Below are 22,355 nucleotides of genomic sequence, written 5' to 3' on the forward strand. Positions count from 1 at the left end.
TAAAAGTAGATAATCTGTAATTTGAAAGAATTTTACCCTTTTTTTTTTTTTTTTTTTTGGTAATAACACCCCAACACAGAGATATGCTCAGCTACCTTCAACAAACCTACCAGTGATCAGAGCAGTACCTGAGCCAGACACCCACCACGCGTAGTTTAGCTCTAACAGTGAATTTGCACTGCTGAATTTAGTCCAGTTCCTGCTGTCAGATCTAAACCCTCTTCAAAACAGTTGAATTAAGAGTCTTTGCTCAAATAAGCAAGTTTAAATCCAGCTTTCCAGGGTTTCTTCCTCTAATATCTCAACTGAATAAAAAGCTATGGCAGAGTAGTATTTCATAGTAGAGGAGTAGTACTTCAAGTAGGGAAATTCAAAATAGTAGTTTGACATGAGAATTTTGCTATATAACTTACTAAATTGTAAAGCTGAATTTAAAGCTGATTGCCTGCAGTTTCTCCAAACATAACCTGCCTGAAAATAAAAATTCACAGTCTTGATCACTAACCTGTCCTGCTCGAGACATTGTGCTGCAGTTTAGCAGTTAACATCACCTGACGGCTAGGAACCCAAATGAAAGGGACGTTACTGTAGTGATGGGGAAAAATGGAAAATCGTTCTTAAAAAGAACAGGGCTTGTAGCTGAGGTTCTCATCTGATTCATGCATACAAAATGGCATATCGGTATTTAATTTTGGTGCTGTTGCTGCTCTCTTAAAACCTAACCACACAATCATGGGGAATTCTCAGTTCTCTTTTCCTTAAAACTTGCATCACTATGATTGTTTTGTCATGCTTTGAGTATATGATGTATAATTGCTCTCTTAATCTAGAGCTTTTCCTTCCCACAGATTCAAAGGAAAACCGATACGCAGTTTCCAATCAAATGTGTGCCTACCTGCCAGGGCCTCAGCTGGAAAATTCAAGCTAAGGATGTACAAGAGGTCAGCTATCACATACCATGTTGTTAACAATACGTCAAAAGAACAAAAGCAAGAAGTTAGAGGTGAACTGGGCTCACTATCAGAACCCTATGGCAGGACCCAATTCAGATTTTTATACCTTGATGATGTCCTATACACATTCAGAAGCAAGAAGTGTAAGTAAAAACTCAGAAAATACTCTGTTAGCACTTACCTATTCCCTACTTGTCCTGAAAGGTCTAAAGAAATGAAGGAAGAATGAAAACATGGTGTAAGGAATGAATGAAAACAGGTTTAATTATCATAAAGGCCAAGCAGAAAAGTCTGTACATGAGGAAGTTATGAGAGAAGCACGTTATCAGCAAGGGAAAAAAAAAAAAAAAAAAGGTTAGAAAAACACCACTGACAAGAGATGAGAACAGAGTAAATTAAGTTGAGGAGCAACTGGTGAAAGATGATGGGAAATTAGTGTCAGCCTTCTGCTTAGCAGAAATTCTTCCGTTACTGACATACATCAAAAGATAATCGAGGTATTCTCTCATTTAGATGGAGGGCCATCTATTAATCACTGTACGTTCGTGAATTTTTTCAATATGATCCTAAACATAATCAAACATGTTGTAAACTTGCTACATTTGTTCTGTACAGAACAGCCAAAAGAAAGCTAATCTCATTGCCCTGGAGGAAGTCTGAATACCTACAAGCTTTATACTGGTTTAAACCATGCTTAAACCAATTAAGAATCCATGTAAAAAATGTCCCTCATTAAGCTAAATTTCCCAACACCCGATTTAAAGCAGCTGAAGGTTTATCTCTATTAGCTCTTTCCTCCAGGGTAATAACTTTAATAACTGCATAAGGCCTGTACCTGATGGGAAAAAGGGAAAAAGAGCAGTTTGTTAGAAGTGAGCCTAAATGTGAGTCACTCACACAAATAAAGAGACCTAAACTGTCTTTGGGTTGTTTTTTTTTGTTTTTTTTTTTTTTTGTTTTTGTTTTTGTTTTTTTTTTTTTTTTTTTTTTGGAGATTAACACCTCTTCTCTGCTAGATCTATGATCTAGCACAAGTGGGTTCGAAAATCCCAAAGCATCTCGAGTAGTGGCTGCTTCCTGAGCACAACTCTCAGCCACACAACAAAGAGGGGCAGAGCAGCTGGAGGTCATCCCAGCCAGTTACTCCGACTGAAGTCATCTTGCATCTCACACGCTCGCACTAGATCAGAGGATTACTTTGATCCCATGTTCCTTTATCCTCCGCAGATGGACCATTTTTCATTTACTTTTCCTTTTTAAATGCCAAACTTCATGCTTGTCATAAAATGTAGAGTTACTCATGCACAGCTCAGCTGGTATTGTAGTTATAAGCTCAGCCCGTGTGGCCAGAGGACCTGTTTTACCTCCCCCATAGACACACACCAAAGATCATTCCAGCTCTGGCAAAGACTTTGCAATCTTGGGCAAACCTGTAGGAACTTGGACACCATATGTGAAAGTCAAAAATGTCTCTAATAATCTTAAATGATTCCTTTATGGTTTTCCTAGATATATCAGTTAATGAAAAGTAATTAAGCCTGGAGCAGAGGCTGACCTTTACTGAATTGTACTCACTTAAGCACGCTTCGGGGAAATATAAATTGCAGCTAGGAGAACAAGAGCTTGATTTGGGTAGAACCTCAGCCACGTCCTGCACTGCCCAGGCACACAGCAGGAGACACAGAAGGTCAGTCTAACTGCTAAACAGCACATTTCCCAGATTTAGGGAGACCTGAGCTGTTCTCCCAGCTGGAGCACGCAGCAAGTTTCCGTATCCCTCTCTAAATTCATTTGCATTTCACTTTGTCTCCTTTTGTTGCAGTCAACAGGACAGAACAGGCTTTGTCCCTAATTGCACATGCCTCACCTTGCACCCACAGCAGAAGGCTGGAATGGCCTCCAGAAACTACCGCAGCAGAAACAAATAACGAGCATGACTCCGTCCTCAAGCATTTAGCATAGAAATAAAAAAGGTCACGGAAAATTCAATCTGATATTAGACCACAGCAAGCGTAGACTAAATTATTTTACAGGGTTTGTGTGTCAGCGTGCTCCAATATGCTCCTTTCTGCCTAACGATGCGAGTACACTCGGCCACGACAGCCGGAGTGACTGAAGAGGTCACTTTCCCCAAGACAGAGCTGACAAACAGGACACACAAACGCTCTTTGCCTGCCCCAGTGCTCAGCTAGCAGGTCTTTGCCTGGGCAATTAAAGCCAATTTGGCTCTCTCATCACAAAAGACGAGAGAAGAGGTTCCGTAGTGCCAACCAAGTGGTGCAGGAGTTTCTTCCAATTAGTGGATAATAATAATCAGCTCTTGGTTGGCTTTGATGACATAAATGAGCCAATAAAAGGCTGAGAAAGCTGGGGATGTTCAGCCTGGAGAAGAGAAAGCTCTGAGGTGACCTTACTGCAGCTTCTCAATACTTCAAAAGTATTACAAAAAAGATGGATGGCAAATTTTGCTCGGGCAGATTATGACAGGATGAAGGGAAAGGGTTTTAAACTACAAGAGGGGAGATGTAGATTAGATATAAGAAAGAAATTCTTCACTCAGAGGGTGGTGAGGCCCTGGCACAGGCTGCCCAGAGAAGCTGTGGATGCCCCATCCCTGGAGGTGCTCAGGGCCAGGCTGGATGGGGCTTTGGGCAAGCTGGGCTGGTGGGAGGTGTCCCTGTCCCTGCAGGGAGGTGGAATTAGATGATCCTCAAGGTCCCTTCCAACCCAAACCATTCTGTGAAGCCATACCCTGAGTAAATTGGCCTCCAAAGGCAGCAGAACGCATTCACACACACACAAAACAGCTGCTATCAGTTATTAGAAAGGCTCTGCAAACATTACATTAGAACCACCCTCTGGAAACTCTTCTCTTTAAAACTTACTTTATCTCTTCCAATGGGAAGCGGCATAGCTGTATAAAGGTTTTTTCTTCCATCAAACACTGGCTTGCGATCCCCAAAGATCTGTGTTTTAAAGTGCTGAACCATATGCTCCACTATTTCCCTGGAAACACAAAAAGATGACGTTAATTCAACTTTTTAAACTTTTCACGTTAAGCAGCAAGTGAACGCTACCATTTATGAGCGGAAGCGTGAAGAAAATGAAAGGGATGCCCACTGCTGAGCATTAAAGCTACGATTTGTTTCGCTGACCTGCCCGAAAGCAACCTTTCCGCGGCCTGAACTGTTTTCTCAAAGCAGCTATTTTTAGCATTTTCAGATTGAAGCTTTCCTTCCTGTTTTCTGTGATTCACTAGAACTGGCAAAGCTATCTCAGGCTCTGAACAGCAGATGCATGGCACTCTCCGGGGCTTCTGCTCCCCTGTCCTACAGATCTCTTTCAGCATGTCACCAGAGCATGGCGGGCCAAAGAACCACCACTAAACCTTGCTGCCTCGGTGCTGCACTAACACGATGCTCCTACGATGACAGCAGCACACAAGCTTTTTGCCTAACACTACAAAAGATGTCTTAAATGCATTTTTTTTCCCCCACAAAAGCAACAAAACTCGCATTCACAGGGACTCACACGTTTTAAAAATCTATCTTCATTCATAAAGCATTGCTTGCAGGAATGAAGCAACCACCTCAAGTTTTTGTCCAGCCACTGTGGTTTACACGCTGGCCGTGCAGTGCACCAGCAGCTTGTTGGAATAACACCGCCCTCTGATGCCAAAAGCCTTTGGTCCAAACGTCCCAAAAAGACATCCCTGGAAGATCCTTGATGTATGGCTGCGAGCAAAAGGGCACGGAGAAGTGGAGCAGACACAGAAAGGAAAGCCACGGGATGCTGTTTCTGCAGTACCACTGTCAACTTGCTCAGGCAGCTATTTTATACACCATTTCTTGGAAAGGTAATTAGCCTACTTGGATACTGGAGCGGCACAAAGCTCTGAGAAGAAACGTTGAGTTCATCCAAGTGCTGCAGCCAATGAAAACTTTTAGCTGACGATTTCTTTGCTGTGTCCCAAGGCTTTAGGACAACACAAGTTCATTAAAAGAAACTTGTCTGACCTTGTGAGAAGTGGGAATGAAACATGGCCCAGTAATTTCTGCCTTGGATCTGCAGTATCTGACTGGACAAGTACATACTTCAAGGACGGGAGGAAGGAAATATATTTCAACCTTAAGTTAAATGTTTCGAGTAACAAAAAATCCATTCTCTTACTAAGCAAGTTTTGGTTGTAAACTACTCTATGAACATGAACGAAGCTTAATTAAGGCTTTCAAACTTCAAACCACATTTAGCAACTGTGTTTCTCAGCTGTGGGCTGAGACATCTAAATGAAAAGTGAAAGTGTTTTCTCCATCTGAAGTTAAAAGAAGAGTTATTTACTCATTCTCCAACTTCGGCCCCTTGGGACTACTATCCCACAAAGACCATGCGTGCATGCAAGAATTTGAGGCTGCTGACCAGAAGTGGAGCTCATTTTGAGCTTTGTACAATCCCAGCTATCCTCAAAACTTAAACTGAGGGCATCCACAGTGCAGAACCTGATGCCACATTGCCTGTCCTGACTGTCAGCCAAAATAGATCTGGACACGTATCTGCACAGTCGCAGGCCAAGCCACAGCAAATCCTAGAAGGAAACTGAAGAAGGAAGCCAGGACAGATGAGGGAGTGGTGTAAATGAAATTAAGATGTCTTCCTATCTTTGCTGGAGATTATAAATTAACACAAGCTATTTACTATAAATATCTGTATTAATGGACTTGTAAAAAAAGTACAATTTAGTCCTGGATTATACATGCACCCCACACAACCCTGTGTATATACCCAAATACATACACCAACACAGGTATACGTGTAGGATTAGAAGGTTCTGGCTAACAAAAACCCAGGCATGGGCAAAGGCATGTACATCTACAGGGTAACAAAGCACGAATCAGTGCTCAAAGAAGTAAAACACACCCTTCATCGAGGGAATCCTATTTGTATTCTTCCCACACCGCACCAGAAACGCACACTGTAGCATCATGAAATGCATTTAGGACACCCCTGCTTAATGCAAAAGGCATTTTGTCCATGCACTTTTGTACCTGCTCCTGAAGAGAGTTTACCAAGCAGTGTTTGCTTTCAAAACTAAACCCAATTCTCAACTAGCTTCAAGATTAAATAGCTAGCCATAGGAAAAAAAAAAATAGAACAGCAAACCTTAGCAGTGCTGCTTTACGGACATCCTACCATTAGTGGCCTCATCAGGGTAACAATGGGTAGCACGCTCCAGTTTATTACTTCATGGTAGGAGAACTTTGGCTTTCAGGTGGCTTTTTTTTTTTTTTTTTTTTTTTTTGACTCCACGCTTCGCTCCCGACTGCATATTCCACCCATGTGACCTTTTTTTCATACGGAAAGTTTCTGCTCCTGAATATATAAACACGCCATTCCGATCCCCTGCAGTCAAGACATGTAGGTAGTTACGCTGAAGACACTTGTGGTTTCCAGTCGCTGCCAAGTCTTGCTCTCAGTTTCACTTCTGGCAACGCCACTCTTCTCCAAGTTAACGAGGTTGCCACACTGTGACTAATAGGGCACACATGCAAAACGCGGGACCTAATTGCCTGGTTCCTTGGCCAACTGATGCCTGTTTTCATCTCGCTATCTGTTGCAGGAGCATATCTTTCCCTTATATAGAATCTCCTGATGAAGGATAATTTCTTACCTAACTCAGTCCCTCCACGATCCTCTTGCAGCAGCACAAACAAATGGGTTTTACCTCTCTTTTTCCATAGGGGAAGGTAAGAAAACAAGCTGGCAACACCAACTCCCTGCTGAAGAGCTTGCCAGCCAGCTCCATCCCAATACTTACCCAAGCAACACCAAGAATTGTATTTATCAAGTTATTTTATACTGACCTGACCCCTCTAGAGTTAACACAGTGGCTTTAATCACAAGCTGACAAGCTGCATCAAAATAAGGGACCACTGGCACTGAGTTGGTAAGAAAGGAAGAAAAACTCTCAGAAATAACTCCTGGTGATGAACGTGCCAAGCCAGAAGCTATCAGTGCAGATAACGAATAGATAGAAAAACTCCTCTGAGCTGTCCACAAAACCCAGCACACGGCTCCAGCATTTTCAAATCACCGCAGGAATGTAAACAAAAAGAGGAAAAGCAAAGCACGCCATTTACCTGTTAACTCTTCTAGGGCATTTTTCTGGCTTTATGTCCAACTCATAATGGTAGATATCAATTTTGGGAATGTCCATTTCAAAGAAGTTGGCCTGCAGTTTGATTGTTCTCCCAGAAGAGCCGAAATCTGGGCGAGGAGGAGGTTTGAAGGCATATCCCTGGATTGGTGGTGGCATTGGTGGAGGAGGTGCGAGCACTGAGGAAAAAAAAAGGAAGAAAAAATTAGAAAAAAATTAGCTACGTGAGCTACATTCAACTGGCTTTTGAGCAAATTTACAGCCTAGTTGACCAATGAAGTAGAGCACATTCAAACCTGTAACCCAAACTAAGAACAACAACAAAAAAAACACGCTAACAGGAGTCCGTAAGTCTCTTCTTCCAATGCTGGTTCGTTATTTGCTGTATTTCCTAGTCATGATTACTGACCAAAAACCTTAAAACTAGTTGCATTTTCCTACCCTGGACAGGATTTTGAGATGCTAAGCACGTACTGCTGGAAAAGCGAGAACTAGAGCATCACTTTCTTGCAGGGAAGGTCTCAGTTTCAAAAGAGATACAGAAGCAAATCACCTACCCGCTTTTATTTGAGCAAACACCTGTAGGATGGAGTTTACACTACTTAAGCCACCTTTGAAGTCGTTATTTGAAAGGCTTGTACGCACGTAAAGCAAATACCACAGGCGTATTTCAGCTGTGTGCATTTTGCTCTGATCACCGCAGCCTGCCAGGAGCAGGAATGAAGCCCAGGAGCCCTTCCTGCACATCTCTGCTCCCTGGCAAACACGGCGCGTTAGAATTCAGCTATGCCCTGCTGTTTCCTTGATGCAGAGAGCAAACAGAGCAAACAGCCTCCGGCTGAGCTCAACCAACAGCCGGCTGCTATAGATCGGGCAAGGCACAGCCGAAGCACAATAGCTGCTTGCTTTAACCTAGGAATTCCATGAAAAATCCACCAGAAAGGATCTGAGAGAGCAATTTGAGCATCCAAAGCTCCTCAAACAGCAGTGCTCAGCTTGCCAGAGGTCTAGAGCAGCAGTAGCTCGCTGCAAAATGCTCAGGTGGGCATGAGCCCAGCGGGCTCCTCACTGCATGTGGGCACCCAGGTGGGGCTCTGGGATCACCCAGCTCAGTCTTCAACGCAGAACCTCCTTCATCCACACGGCTGTCACCTTCTCTGCTGGAAAGTGCTTCCAGAAGGGTAATGCTCAGCAATATCCTCCTGCTTCTGGCTGATTTCGTCCTGGTCGGGTTATCCTCACGGCCTTTTAGACTCAGCACTGATTGTGGTTTCGGATTTAAACCTGGCTAGATGTGGCCAAGCTGCCCCTTACCGTGGCACCAGGCTGCTCTGTCATTGCCCCTCCTCTGCAGGACCAGGTGAGAAAGCTGCTCCCACAAACATTTAGAGCTGCAACGTTTCAAAGCTTTCCATTACTCAACGAGCCATTTTATTGCTTTTATTGTCGTCTTAAAGCCCTTGTTTTCATTTCCACTTTTCTCTAACATCCCCGTTCAACCACAGTGGCCCGGGCACTGACACGATAATGTATTTTTTGGGGTTGTTCCCTATCATTCCCATAGCACCAGCCACTCCAAAAACATTTCCAGGTTCTGCCCAGACTCCTGGCGTTTGCCTTTGAACATTTCTGCTCTTTTCATCCACACTCTATCCTAGCTGGATCATGGATTGCCTTACCACTAGTACCTGTTCAACTGTTATCCCATCCATATGAAGCATTTCCCTTCTCTTCACCCCCTATTTTTATGCTTTCTGACATTTTATCTATTTCCCAGGTATTTTCCAGCCTTATTTCCCTGCCCTTCCTTTTTTCTGGGCCAGGTTTGATGCTGCATTTTTCACCTCTCTGAAAAGTAGCACGCTGCTGGGCAAGACAGGGAGGCAGTTTGACAGCACACCTGCACCACGTATTTTTAAACCTTTTTATTTTTATTTTTTGAAATGATCCAATTAAAAAAGAAAAAAGCTATTTCTGGCTCAGCTCACCAAGCAAACTTATTTAGGGCAGGGTGGTGCTTGAAGGAGATAAGTCCTGTTTATTAAACAGCAGCGCTGACCCGATAAGCAGGCAGCCTACGTCGCTGCACACGCTGCAGCTGGAGGACTGAGGGATGCGAACCTAACTGCAGGGGAAAACCCAAGTTAAACCAAAAATTACAACTGGTGGCATGAACTCTTTGTAGGGACCACCACCTCAGACTAAGAGTGCTGAGAAAAAGCAAGGTATCTTGTGGGAAACGCGTTACAGCGACCATCTGTGAAGTTCAGAGGCACAGCACGCTGAGTTCAGAGCATTGTCACTCTTTTTTTTTGTTGAAGAAAACCCACAAAACGTAGCTGCTGTGTTCAAAGCTGTCCCAACACACTGCCCAGCTCCCGAGCAATTCCCTACACCCACCCGCCAGGGCCCGAAGGGCTGCTGCTGGCAGCTCTCCAAACACCCCCGTGGTTTTTTCCTTGTTATTTTCCTCCATCCCTGCTTTTCCAGAGGCTCCTTCGCAAGCACGGTCGCTGCCTTCAGAGACAGCATTTCAAGAACTCCACATGGATACCTGGACCTAACTCTTAAAGCGCTGTCAGGGGGAGAACAAACTGGAAGATGAGTTATTAAAGGTGAAACATCCACGCGATATCTATCAGAAGCTCCTCACTACACAAAACCCCGAATACCGAGGGTGTTTCAGCCTTGATGTGAGGCTTGAGGCCGTCACAAAAACGCAGAGCTCTGTTTTAAGGGTTTGGAGCAAGGTACGCTGGAGATTTAATAGCGAGGTGCCCACACAGAGCATCTTCAGGCTTATTTTTTAAATCATGAAGTCGCTTCCTTTTATAATTCACCCAATTTACACAGACCGAATGTTCAGAGTTATCGCTCGTAAGAAATGTGATTTCTCAAAAAGAAAGAAATCTGGGAAAAGCCAGATATTAGGAAAATACCATCCTTGTAGAGGGAAGTAAACCCCAAGCAGCATTGCTCTGGGAAAAGAGAAGAGGAGGAAGAGGAAGGAGGAGCAGAGGAGCTACACACCAACAGGGAAACGAGCCCAGAAATGCTACTTTAGCATAAATTAGGTGTTTTTGAAATGTACAACCTGCCTGCAAAGCCAGGCCGCCTGCGTGCAGCTCCCTCTGCATCCAAACAACGCCGATCAACCCCGAGATAAGAGTGACTCAGGGAGCCACCTGGCCAAGACACTCCCAGCACATGAAAGGTGTGAATGAGCCGCGCGTCTCAACGTGGCTCTGACATCCAGCCGGTTGTGTAACTGCGTTTTTGGGGCCGTTTCATTCATTTCTAACCACTTGGCAGGCTTCCAGCGCCGTCCTTCATCCTTCCCGATGCTGTAAAGCTTCGCTGCCGGGCTGCTCAGTACCTGGAGGTGTCACAGGTCAGCGCCAAGCTTGGATATCACAGATTTTCGGCAGCTAATTAGGCCCTGGTAATAATATCAGAGCCTAACGAGTTACTAAATAAGAAGGGGCCGAGCTGGTTGCATCCGAGGGCTTGTCGACACAGGAGATCGTCTGAGCGTAATTAGACCAGGGTAATTATATCAATAAGTTTCCCAGCGTAGCAAGCCCTGACACATCTTTAATAGTCAGGTGATGTTTGCACAACTCACAAATGTTTTAGCATCTGTCTCCCGTAGCCCATGTTAGTCGATAGGAAGTCTTTTAAACTATTCTTCTAAAAATACAGCCCCTCGTTTGGCAGCTCTGCTTTGGATCCAAGTCGCTGATAGCAGACATCGAGGCAGTTCCTCTGGATCATCAGGACGGGCGTTTGCAGATGCTGAAGCTGCCGTTTGAAGAGGATGCTTTAAGCCCTTCAAAAACATTTTCTGGTGCAGTTTGACTCATCTTAAGCAGGACTTGAAACAAAGCGAGCTACAGGCAACAAAGCTTAACCTGAAGACAGAATAAATTCTCTCTGTGCTAACAGAAGAGGCACAACAAACACTTTTTAAGGATATCAGATGGACTAATTACTTGACACCCAAGTATTAAAAGAAGTCCAAACTTCAAGCCTGCATAAAGAATTGCAATTTAATGTTAATTCCGCTTCCCCTGCAGCACCTGATGTGCCCTGCTCGTCCACCCCACACCACAGGCAGCACAGACCCCAAAACGACTGCAAATACTGCTTCTTTAACCGAATTCTGCCGTTTTTGTGTGTCAGAGGGGCTTTGGCTTTTCCCTTTTTCCGCCCCAAACCAACTAAAACCACTTAGGACCACCTTCAGGTTTTTCCACGGTCCGTGTTTTGGAGAGAAGCTCAACTTTCAAACTGTCTGTTAAGAACCGCTAGCCGCAGATAGGGAAGAGGCTGGCGGTGTTTTCTAGGAGATAAGGAGAACTCCAAGCTGCAGCTCACGGTCCCTTGATACTACGAGGGCAGAGGAATCTACACGACTGTCTCTGCTCCTCACTGAGCACCTCTTGGCATCCAGAAAGCTCCTCACTCAAGGCACAGGGCTCTTGGAGTAGATTTCAGGCACCGAGGAAAGGTAACGGGCTTAACCTCATCCCTAGGAATAAGATTAATTCAGCAAACCGCAAGGAAGGTGCTGGAGGGAAGTAGGAGGTGGTGCAGGTGGGTTTGAATCCAGGAGCTGCGACGGCATTATCTTAAACATCACCTCCTGAAAGGCCCCACACGAAGGTGGGACTGCCCCGAGATCTCCTGAGGTTTTCTGCTGATCCCTCCTCTGGAAAACAGCACTTTGTGGGGCTCAACGGGGCAAACAACCCGATAAGCATCTGGAAGGAATGGGAAGAGGTAAGGTGCAAAGGGTAGAAACCAATTCTTCCTACCCGTTTATGCAAATAAAGCACGTCCAGGGCTGCTTCGGGCAGCTCCTTTAACCACTTCTTGTCCTACCTATAGCAAACTGGGCAAGCATTCAAGTGGGTGGAGGGCAAATAGATTGCTAGAGATCTCAGGAAAAAAAAAAAAAGAAGGGAGGAAGAGTGGAGAGGAGGCAAGCCTCCCAGTAATTCACCTCCTGTATTCTCCTCGAGTTTCCTAGCCAGGTATAATCCAGTTTTTAAATCATTATTGCCTGGAACGGCCCCTAAAACGCTCTCCAGTTTGGTCACTCAGGTCCCATCCAGTCTGCTCCTGAGCTCCTCTCCAGCACCTGCTCGTCCCAGGCCACCACGTCTCCATCTCCACTCGGACCCAAGCCGTGAAGAAACTTAAAACCACCACAGGCATGTTTTCAGGCCCTCGTACAACATCAGTGGGATCTTCAGGGCCACCACCAGGCCACGATGCTTCTAATTTCTTAGTGCTGTCGCATGAAATCCAGTATTCAGGTAAAAAGTGGAACATCTCGGCTAAACAGCATCGCCTGCAAACCTGTAATCTCCTTACATTCAGCAGACTTAATCTAAACACGATTTTTATGCGATAATTGTCACTTACCACGAAAGAATTCGAACTATGTTAATTCTCAAGCCCGCTGCTGTATGATTTTGCCTGGAGTAAACACTTACAGATCCAGACCCATGGTTATCCTGGCTCCTTCCCTCCTGCTGCATGTTATCAGAGGCATCGGTGCCCGCACACACACGAGCACCACAGAGCCCAACAAGCTCTAAAGGCTCGGGCTTCTGCCCCTGGCATGTGTTTCTGGTGAGCTGTGCCTCGCCAGCTGGAGACTGGTGCCACGGAGGCCCCAAACCTCCGTCCCCAGTGTAATCCACATTGTGTGCAACTTAATGAAACACAGAAGTGATTTGTCCTCAGCTTATTAGAGAAACAGCCCGGGATGGACACATTTGCTCTGTCCTTTTGCGAGTACATTCACACCCACCCCACGCTTTGAATAGCAGTAGTTTTGCCTGAAGTCTACAAATCGGAATTTTGAGTTAGTCTCATGCCTAAAAATCTTTTTACTTCACGAAGCTCAGCTGTTAAGCTCTAACTCAGAAGCAGCCACGCTTTGCTCGGAAAAGAAATCTTCGCCCAGACCCACACCACATTAATCTTTAAAAAAAAAAAAAAAACAAAAAACAAAAAACAACTCGTGTCTCGGTTTGGAAGTAGAAAATTCACAGCTGATTTATCATTTTTGGTAGTGAAAGCAGCTGCGGGAGCATCCCTACTAGGAGATCCAGCAGCATGCGATGCGGTTTGGAGAGATAGGGCTGTGGTTTTCGGCGCTGCTGGGACGAGTGGTAAAATACAGGTTTGTACGAACAGAATAATTGCGATATGACAGGAGTGTAGGCTTCCAGCAGGATGCCTCTGTGATATTCCCCCCACACACACCCCGTTACAGCTTGCTTTCCCTCCACCTGCCTCCTGTAAGCAGCTCGGGTTCTCCGAGCAGTCAATACGAATTCAGGCTCGGCCGTGGCACCACGCCACCCCTGCCATGACAGCAAAAGCAGGGGAGGAGACCGTAAATAATGGCATTTTACTACAGGGAGATCAAATCCCCGCAGAAAAATTAAGTTATTCAGTTCTTCCTGCAGTGTCACTAGGAAAACCTTACTCAACGTCACACCCAGTCCTATAAATTTTCATCTGGGGGCTGTCCTTTTCTTCTAAGGGATCTATAAACGTAAAAAGAAGTGTAAAAGTGAAAACAGAAAAGGTGTAAATGCCAGCAGGAAGCCGATATCTCCACTGAAGTTTTACATGACTACAGATTTGCAAATCAGAAACACTTGGGGAAAAAAAATACCACTACTGTACTCTAATCACACAGCAAAATCCAAACAACCGAGCTCCAACTTCCTCGCCCCAGCGGGAACTCCTTTTGAAGGTTCCTCTTTCTGAGCGAAGCTCTCACTTTCTGAGGAACACACCCTGACTCAGCCTGAATCAGTGCAAATCGTTCCCGAGAGTGCCAGCACTACAGGATGAAGCAATCCCCCAAAAGAAACGCATTTGGTTCACCACGACATCCATTCCGTCCTGGCTTTCCTACCTGCATCTGAGCGTCTCCAAGTCTGTTTTTGTTTTGTTTGGGGTTCGGAGGGCTGGTGGGTTTGGGCTGATTTTTTTTTTTTTTTAACCTATGTCTCATAAATATTTCTAATGAGGAAGCTAGAAAGCCCGAAGAGCTGAAGGTGAGACATCCGATTGCTTGAGAAACCTCACATTTCACCAGCAGTTCAAAAAATAAATCACAAATCACACAAACAAGAGACCCCCCCGCTCAGATTTGTCCTCCACATGGGAGCAAACAAAGATTTCAGAAACGATTGAGGGCAGGAGAGGACAACCAACAGAGAAAAATAAATATATTAAAAAAACAGCAAAAAAGGGGGCATTCACTGCAATCCCCCGGTCGTATGAAAGGACAATGAAATAAGTTTGTTATCAAAGGATAAGAGAAGCCAAGAACCCAGAAACATTTCGATAGGAGTTCACCCTCTGCATGAGCAGCCGCCTGTCCTTTAATAGCAACCGCTTGCTGAGCCAGTTTCAAAAAGTACACACCAAGGCCCCAGAAATAATTAAGTTTTAAAGCCTCGTTCATCTGCATGACAAGTTTAACTTCAAACAATTCCTAGATTGATCCAGCTAAGCCAGCGAAACCTCCCTTCTTGGGAATTCTTCTCCAATTGGCTTGTTTTAAATAAATCGAGATTGGCACATCCGCACGCTTCCTAGAGCTAAATTAAAATTCAGATTTCATTTTCTCGTGTTAATTAGAGGCGCAAAAAAAAAAAAAGCCCTGCTAGGACAGAAAGCTCTGCGGGGCCGAGCTGCCCGGGATCCCAAAGGCTGCGTTGTCGTGCACGTTCCTGGAGAGGAGCAGAGCAGGAAGAACTTCCCGGGGCAGGAGGTGGAGGCAACGAACGAAGGAGCTTTGGTTTCAGTTTGGATCAGCTTGCCCCGCAGTGCCTCGTGCAGCCTCCCACGCCAGTGTCAGCCCGACTGTTTCTTTCCCCAACACTGCAGGATTAGTTTGGGGTGTAGGTAAACTTACTGGCTTGCACAGACAGCTTTTAGACCTGCTTTCAGCAGCGAGGAGCTTTGTTTCTTGGGAGGCTGTTTGGTGAAGGCTGCACGACGACTGAAAGCTGCAGCAGGGCCGAAACGCGGCCGAGAAGCGCTGGCAAAAACAGAAAAGGGGAAGCAAACGGCAAGGGGAGAGAGAATGAAGTGCTCTCGCAGGCGCTGTGGTTAAAAATCACTTTCACAACCCAAAAGCGACCAAGATTTGGCAGCCCTGTGGAAAGCTCAATGAGAACTGAATCCGAAAGACAGCACTAACGGCAGCAGAGAGAGAGAGGGGGGGAAAGCCAACTTAATGAGTGACTTAATTATGTCATTAGCACACCGAGCCAATGGGTTGCTTCTGCCTTGGCTGTGTCACTTTGTAAAGTCCCACAGTTTAAAAAAAAAAAAAGAGCACACGGTCACCAGGTAGCGCTTGGCTTCTCGGCTGCAGCAATGCTGTGAGGGTATCTACAAGAAATGCTTTTCCGTAATGCAAGGAAACAGAGAGACCACGCAAATTTGTCAAAATGCTCACAGGAGAATTTTATTCCGAGCCTCTGCTGAACCTCTGAGGCTCACTGAGCGCGCTGCGAGGCACCACCTACCGAAACAGCCCCGTGTGTACAAAAATAGGGGCATCAGCCCTGCCCCGGGGTCACAACAACACTTCCTGAACGCTTCTAAAAGGTCTTTTCAAGCTCTACTTCTTAGAAATGGCTACTAAAAAAATCATCACGCTAACGAATTACAGCTCTGGTGTAAGACCTGGGAAAGGCTGGACTTGTGTGACGTACCTGGGGACAGCACTACTCGGGTCTGTCTTTTACTTTCCCCATCTTGCGAGCATAAAGCTGCCAAGGAAACGTTTCAGCCCATCCCTGGGTACTAACATAAATGGGAAAAGAACAAAAAAACACCTTGTGTTAAGTTTAAAAGTGCAGCACTTTTTATGGACAGGCCATACTTTTCGTAGCAGCTGGCTGCTCTGCGTGGACATCAGAAAGGAAGCAGAGCAGCAAGGGAAATTCACTCAGTGACACGCAGAGCAGGTCCCTGCCCACTGACACTACAGTTAAACACACATCATATTTTCCATCAGCTGATTTCTTTCTTAACTTCCCAAAAGCAAGCTGCTCAGGGCTGACTTTTCTTAATCATCGCTGAAGGCAAGGATCAAATTTAAAAACGAGCAGCGTTTTCAGGTCGTTTGAGCACTACAAACTCTGGAACTACAAACTAAGACCAAGCACCCCGCTAAAAGGTGCAGGAAGGCCGGCAAGAAGCCACGACACCCTTTGTGACGAGTCTGGCAAGTTTTGCAAAGCTATTTGTCGGCACATGCTTTGCTCACCCCGAGATGACTCTCGTTACGCATACAAAGTTGCTAATTAGCACGAACCGCGGCCGTTTGCGACGCCAAGTTAACACGGAGATGTTTACTGCCCGATCCCCACAACTTTTGGGGGGCCAGAAGAACTCAGAAGGGATATTTTTGGGAACGGACACTCCCTGCTAGACTGCTTGATGAGGGTACTGAACCTCACGTTTCTGCACAGCCAAGGAGAGAACCACTGCTGAAAAACAACTTCCACTTTCCGCATCGTGAATCTTTTGTGTACCTTGGCTCGCTACGGAAAAGGAGAAGGTTTCATTCATCGCTTGGCTTTGCACCTCATCGCTGTCACATCTTTAAGATCCCTTACGATTACGCAGCAGGCTCAGCCAATGTAGTAAGGAGTCGTCTTCTTTAGGAAAACACCCCAGCGTGGTGACACTGCTCCTGAAAAAACCTCACTGTGATTTGTGGGTACGGCTGACAAAAGGGATTTAAGCTTCAGGAAGAAATCTCACGCAAAAAGGGAGAGCTGAAGGTGCACGTTAAATTATTGCCTCTTTTATGTATGCTTACAATGGATTTCAACACAGCTCGCTGTCCAAACAAAGCCGAGGAAACCACACAACCCTGTGCCACCAGCTGAGCTGGCACATTCAGAGCAGGACCCAAAAAACCTTTCCAAAACGCAAAGAGCAGCGACAGGAGGTGCCAGGCGTTCTTGCTGCCCTTGGGGCATATGCTGGGAGGATGCAGGTGGAGTTCAGATCCTCCAGGTGAAGATGCTGCCACTTCCAGCACCCGGTGTGGGGGGGAGCACACCCTTCCCTGCATGTTTTAGGACTAAAGAGAGAGAATGTGCAACCACGGCATGTTGTCAAGAAAATATCGGGAGGTTAAAAGCGAGTACACATGCATTGAAACTCAAGAAAGATTTTAAAAGTTTCAAAAGTCTATTAACAGCTTTTAAAGAGGGAACTTTCAGCCAAACAGCAACTGATAAAATAGCCTGAGTTTCACTGCTTTGCTACAGAGAACTCCCAAGTAGTTTCGAGCAAAAGAAGCAGAGTCTGTGTTTCACATGGAAACCAAAACCCCCTTTACAAAGTCACTTTTTCAGACAACTGCTGCTTCGACAACAAATGAGGACGTCAGGTAGCAGACAAAATCAAACATCCTTTCAAAGACTCAGAAAGGCACCTGCAGCACGCAAAGGAGAGAAATTAGAAACAGAGAAATGCTCTGCAGTGGAAGTTACAGAAGTTTATGGAAGTTTTAACCACTTCTTCAAGCCAAATTGATAGAAAGACAGAGTTTTTATTGTGATGACCCTGCCCAAGGCAGAGGGGTTGATGATCATGGGGTACATGATCCTTAAGGGTCCCTTCCAGCCCCAAACAGTCTCTTTTTATACCACTTCTACACGTTTCCATCCTGGAAAAGATATCCCGAGATGTAAGACTATCAAGCTTCTTGTGTTAAAGAAGCAAAGCAAAAATCCCACCCATGCTTTCACATTTCTTACTTTTAAGTTTCTTGAAGGCAACAAAGTGTAGGGATTGAAAAACGCAGCAAATTAAATACTAAGTCAAGAAGTCAATACTTGGGAAAAAGGAAGAGGGATCACAGCTTTGCTAAGCATGGAAGAAGTGATTTTGGGATATCCTGCTCTGGTACTAAAAGTATCTTCCCCCAGCGTAACAGCGTGTTTGAACAAAGTTTCCACGCTCAGCAGCAATTTTGTGAAATTAGTCAGATGCGGCCTTCCCAGCTTGCTTTCTACCATTTCCAGGAGAAAAAAAAATAATAATTAAGAAAGAATGAAGATGAAAATAGCAAACCCTGGGCAAATGGAGCCAGCTCAAGGGGGCCAAGGTGACAGAACGGGGGTGGTGGCAGCCTGTTTTGGCAAGTGGAGCCGGAGCAGTGAAGCAGCTCGGATGTATCCACGGGCTGGAGAGGAGCAAAGGGCAGCAAGATCTAAGCGAGGAGGCGCATGAATGGAGCATTTACGCGGCGTCGAGGATGTGCTGACAGCCACGCAGGGGCTGGAGCTCTCGTGCACTCACAGCAGCCGCGTCTCTGTGCGTGTTTGCAAACCACAGCCCGTGCTCATTCCTCTGAGGCGGATCTCAGCGCGCGCTCAGGTAGCAGCTGAGCATGTGGAAGGGAACTTTCACTGGCAGCAGCAGACCGCACGGCACACCTCGCGCAGGACGGCCAAGCGTCCTGCTGACAGGCCCCGTTTCCACGCCTCTTCGCTGCTCTCTTCACAAATAAAGTGCTAGCTGAATGCCCTGCCTGCCAGCAGGAAGGTATTTGGGACTGCTGGAAGCCTGGCTGGGGAAGGATGCAGGGAACCTGATGGTGTGAAACGCTCACAGCTTGTACCCCAGGACAGACACTGCTGCTGCCCAGCTCTGAACAGGGGAAAGGGCTGAGCCTCCGAGACTTTTACTGAGCCCACAACTCAGTAAAAGTGCAGCATTTGTGGCATCAAAAGCCCAAGGCTCAGAAAGGGATCTTCTACTATGAGGAAAATATCCTTACACACCAAATCCAGTGCTGGGGAAAGACCACTCTGAGTGAAAGGGAGAGCAGGAGGATCAGAGAGCAAAGGAAGGAAGACAGAGGGACTGCCACCTTGTTGCGTTAAGGGTTCAAGTAATTGGGAGTGATGCCCAATTCATCAGGAGGTATCTTCCCCAACACCCCCTCTCCCTTAAACAGATCTATTTTTTATCTTTAGGTGGAGATTGACTGACACGCATACCCTTGGTTGGTGTGAAATGTTCTGACTTTACTTTTAAAGGTATAGACTGGAAAAACTTAAAGCACAAGCTCAGCGACGCACGGTTACACCTTGGATACACGTAGCTTTTAGGCTGGAGGTGTGTTTCGGTATCATTATGCTATGATAATGGGCAAAGTTCACCAAAAGGGCAGCATTTTCTCAAAAACCATGGCAGGCCGTTGGCCCAGGCTAGCAAACAGGCAGCTTATCGGTTCTGATGTACCTTCAAGGTCCCATCTTATCACCGAGCCTGGCCGCGGTGCCTGCACTCCACTCCACCCTCCACACAGTTAGCACACCAAGTTCCCCTCAAACCCCCCAATATTTAGGGTTAGGGAACTTTTAGGGAGTGCAGCTACAAAAGGCTTCCACCCTGGAGCCTTCCTCAGTGCTGTACCTTTTCTTTAAGATGTGAGTATCAGCTTAATTTCTAAGTCACCTGCAGCAACTATCCCCCACACTAGTAGTAATACTCTCACTCCACACACTGGCAGTATTTTCAATAATTTGGCTCTCCCAATTTTGAACAAGATGTATTGACAGGAGGCGAGCAGCCTTAGCAACAACAGCACAGCCTGAGCTCCACGAATACCTGTATGCCAACCGTGGAAACAAGAGAACCTGACACTGGAAGCAAAGGAAATGATTAAATCAACGTTTCCTCACAGTTATTGGTACGAAAGTGTGCGAGAGGCAAAGCCTTGAACCCAACTCAGCTGCAGAGCCCCATCTTCCCAGGGCTTCTAGTAAAGGCCTTCAGCACCGGAGGGAGAAAAGCGAGAAGTACAGCTCCTCTGCTTTCCCTGGCACAGCAGCAATCCTCCTCCTGGCTGCCCTTCTTGATTCCTTGGCCCCTCAAGGGGAAAGCAAAGAAAAAAAAGAAGGCAGCAGCCAGCCGTGGGTGCCGGGATGGGAATGGTTCGTGGGAAGCAGGAGCCACCTCAGCTACAGGTCCCGTACCTCGCCGCGCTGCTCCTCGCTAAGGAATTCAGGAATAAGGGCGAGAGATTTTATGCAAAGCTGTCAGGAACAGTAAATTAAAGTACAGGAAGTTCGACTTGTTCTGAAACTTTTCTAGGAAAAAGAAAAAAAAAAAAAAAAACACCACGCAGCTATGAGGCACCAGCCGTCCAAACACTCCAGTTCCTACATGAAAATAGAAACTGCCTCACAGAAACAGCCCAGAATCAGAAAAAGCATTGTCCTGTAGTAACAATACACACTTATATGATATTAATATATTTCTCTTAAATAATATCGGGGGTCCTTGAGGGAGCTGGCAACCTTTATTCTGCCCACATTCATCTTCCAGCTCCCGGCACTCGTTACACGACGGAGCCTGAGGACACCTAAGGAAACCGATAACCTCTTCCAGCCCTACCTGGTGCCAGGGTAGGGTCTGGGCAGCTTTTCCCAACACCTAAAACCCCCAAAAACGAGGCAGAGCCCATGACAAGCGAGCTCCCCCCGACCTCCTTCAGCCCCGGGGCAGGCCAGGAGGATGCGGCCCGCTGCCGGGAGCGGGGATGGAAGGAAATGGAGACCCCAGAGCTGCCAGCAGGAGGCTGAGCTGGCAACACAGCCGGCCTGGAGGGGGGAAAGAAGGCGAAAAGGAGCTCACCCAGCCCGGGGAACGACCCCGACACGGAGCCGGGGGACTCCCTGCCGCCCCCTCGCCTCACGGCGGCCGCGAGGGGAGAGTGGGGGGGGACCGAGCCGCCCCTCTCGGGGCCTCAGGACAGCACCGAGGCTTTGCCCCTTCCTTCCCCACGGCCTCAGAGGCTCCAACAGGGCCTAAAGGCTCCAAAACGGCCCCGTCTGGGGGTAAAATACGAAGCGGGGGAGCGCCTTAGGGCGCCTCAGGGCGCCTCGTGCGCCGGCGGTCGCCTCCCCTCAGCCGTCCCCTCCTTTCCCCCCTTCGTCCCCGTCCCTCAGGCACGCAGCGAGCCCGAGCTGAAAGCCCCAGAAAGCCCCCGAGAGTGGAGGCGAAAGCGGTCGGAGCCTCACCGGGTCCGGCGGAGGTGGCTCCCGGGTACATGTCTCCGTGTGAGGCGGCTGCGAGGGGAGGGAAAGGGAGGGAAAGGGAGCAGCCCGAGCCGCGCTTAACGCTGGAGGAGAAGGAGGAGGGGGGGGGGGGAGGGAAAGGGAGGAGGAAAAGAAAAAGGGAAAAAAAAAAAAAAAAAAAAAGGAGGAGGGCCCGCGTTAAAACCAGGTTACTCGGCGGCCCTGAGGAGCGGGGAGAAGGGAGGAGCTGTGGGGTCACGGGGAAGGGGCGCCCCGCCTGCTGCCCGCCTCCCTCCCTCAGCCCCCGCGGCGAGCGGGAAGCGGGGCGGGCGCCGCCTGAGGGGCCCCGCTGCCCCGGCTGTGGGGCCGGCTGCGTGCTGCCAATGGCAGCCGCTTCCCCTCCTCCTCATCTTCTTCCTCCTCCTCTTCCTCTCCCCTGACCGATTTCTTCCTCAGCCATGCCGCCGGGCTTTGCTCTTCGCCTGCCGGTGTGGCCGAGCAGGCGCGGAGCGTTTGGGGGAGAAGCGTTTCTAAGGGTCGCAGCCAGCCGCTGAGGCGAAACAAAAGGGTGTTTTGCCTCAGCTTCTGTTTTAGGCAGGTGTGGTGTCTGCAGTTGTGCTGAAATAAAAGTGTAGGGTGGCTGCTAGAGGACTTTGGAAAATGCAAATTGCTTCAGGCTCCCTCTCTGCTGTGAAAACCTTAGATCACCTCATTTCCCTCACACCTCCAAGCCACATCCACTTTTTGTCCCGTCCAGGAATCCCGGTTGTGTTGTGGTACCTCCCTGTCTTACACAAAGATAGTTCCTGGCCATCCTTACATGAGGTTTGGTACAGGAGGATGCAAAGTAGCAATTGAAATAACGTGAAGGAGGCATAATGTTGGTCAGCGTGATGCACTGAGGCCTGGGAGATGGTCTGTGGTGACTCCTGGAGGAGTTTTCAGGACTAATTGGTAATTACCTCATGGGTTCTTCACTTCAGGAGGAGAAAATAGGAAAAAAAAAATAATAAAAAACAAACCTGCTAAGGAGACTGAGTTAAAGCATGAGCTCACTTCCACCAGAAAACATTAATTACATTACATCAGCTATGATCCATACTTTCCTCCAGCGGCGCCATTTAGATGAGGGTGACTTTTTTTAAAAAAAAAATC

General features: G+C 47.0%; 1 protein-coding gene across 2 annotated transcripts in view; it reads right to left on the reverse strand.

The window, feature by feature from the left end:
• Window positions 1–21,296, reverse strand: part of AGO2 (argonaute RISC catalytic component 2) — a 44,212-nt gene extending 22,916 nt beyond the window's left edge. For both annotated transcript variants that reach the window (XM_032183045.1, XM_032183044.1), the window contains exons 1-3: window positions 21,204–21,296; window positions 7,088–7,283; window positions 3,839–3,959 (exon numbers count right to left, since the gene is read on the reverse strand). In XM_032183045.1, the coding sequence (XP_032038936.1) occupies window positions 3,839–3,959; window positions 7,088–7,283; window positions 21,204–21,234 (348 nt within the window). In that variant the 5' untranslated portion in view covers window positions 21,235–21,296. The remainder of the gene's footprint in view (window positions 1–3,838; window positions 3,960–7,087; window positions 7,284–21,203) is intronic.
• Between the last annotated feature and the right edge of the window lie 1,059 nt (window positions 21,297–22,355).

Source organism: Aythya fuligula, chromosome 2, assembly GCF_009819795.1.
Source record: "Aythya fuligula isolate bAytFul2 chromosome 2, bAytFul2.pri, whole genome shotgun sequence".
Classification (NCBI taxonomy): Eukaryota; Metazoa; Chordata; class Aves; order Anseriformes; family Anatidae; genus Aythya; species Aythya fuligula.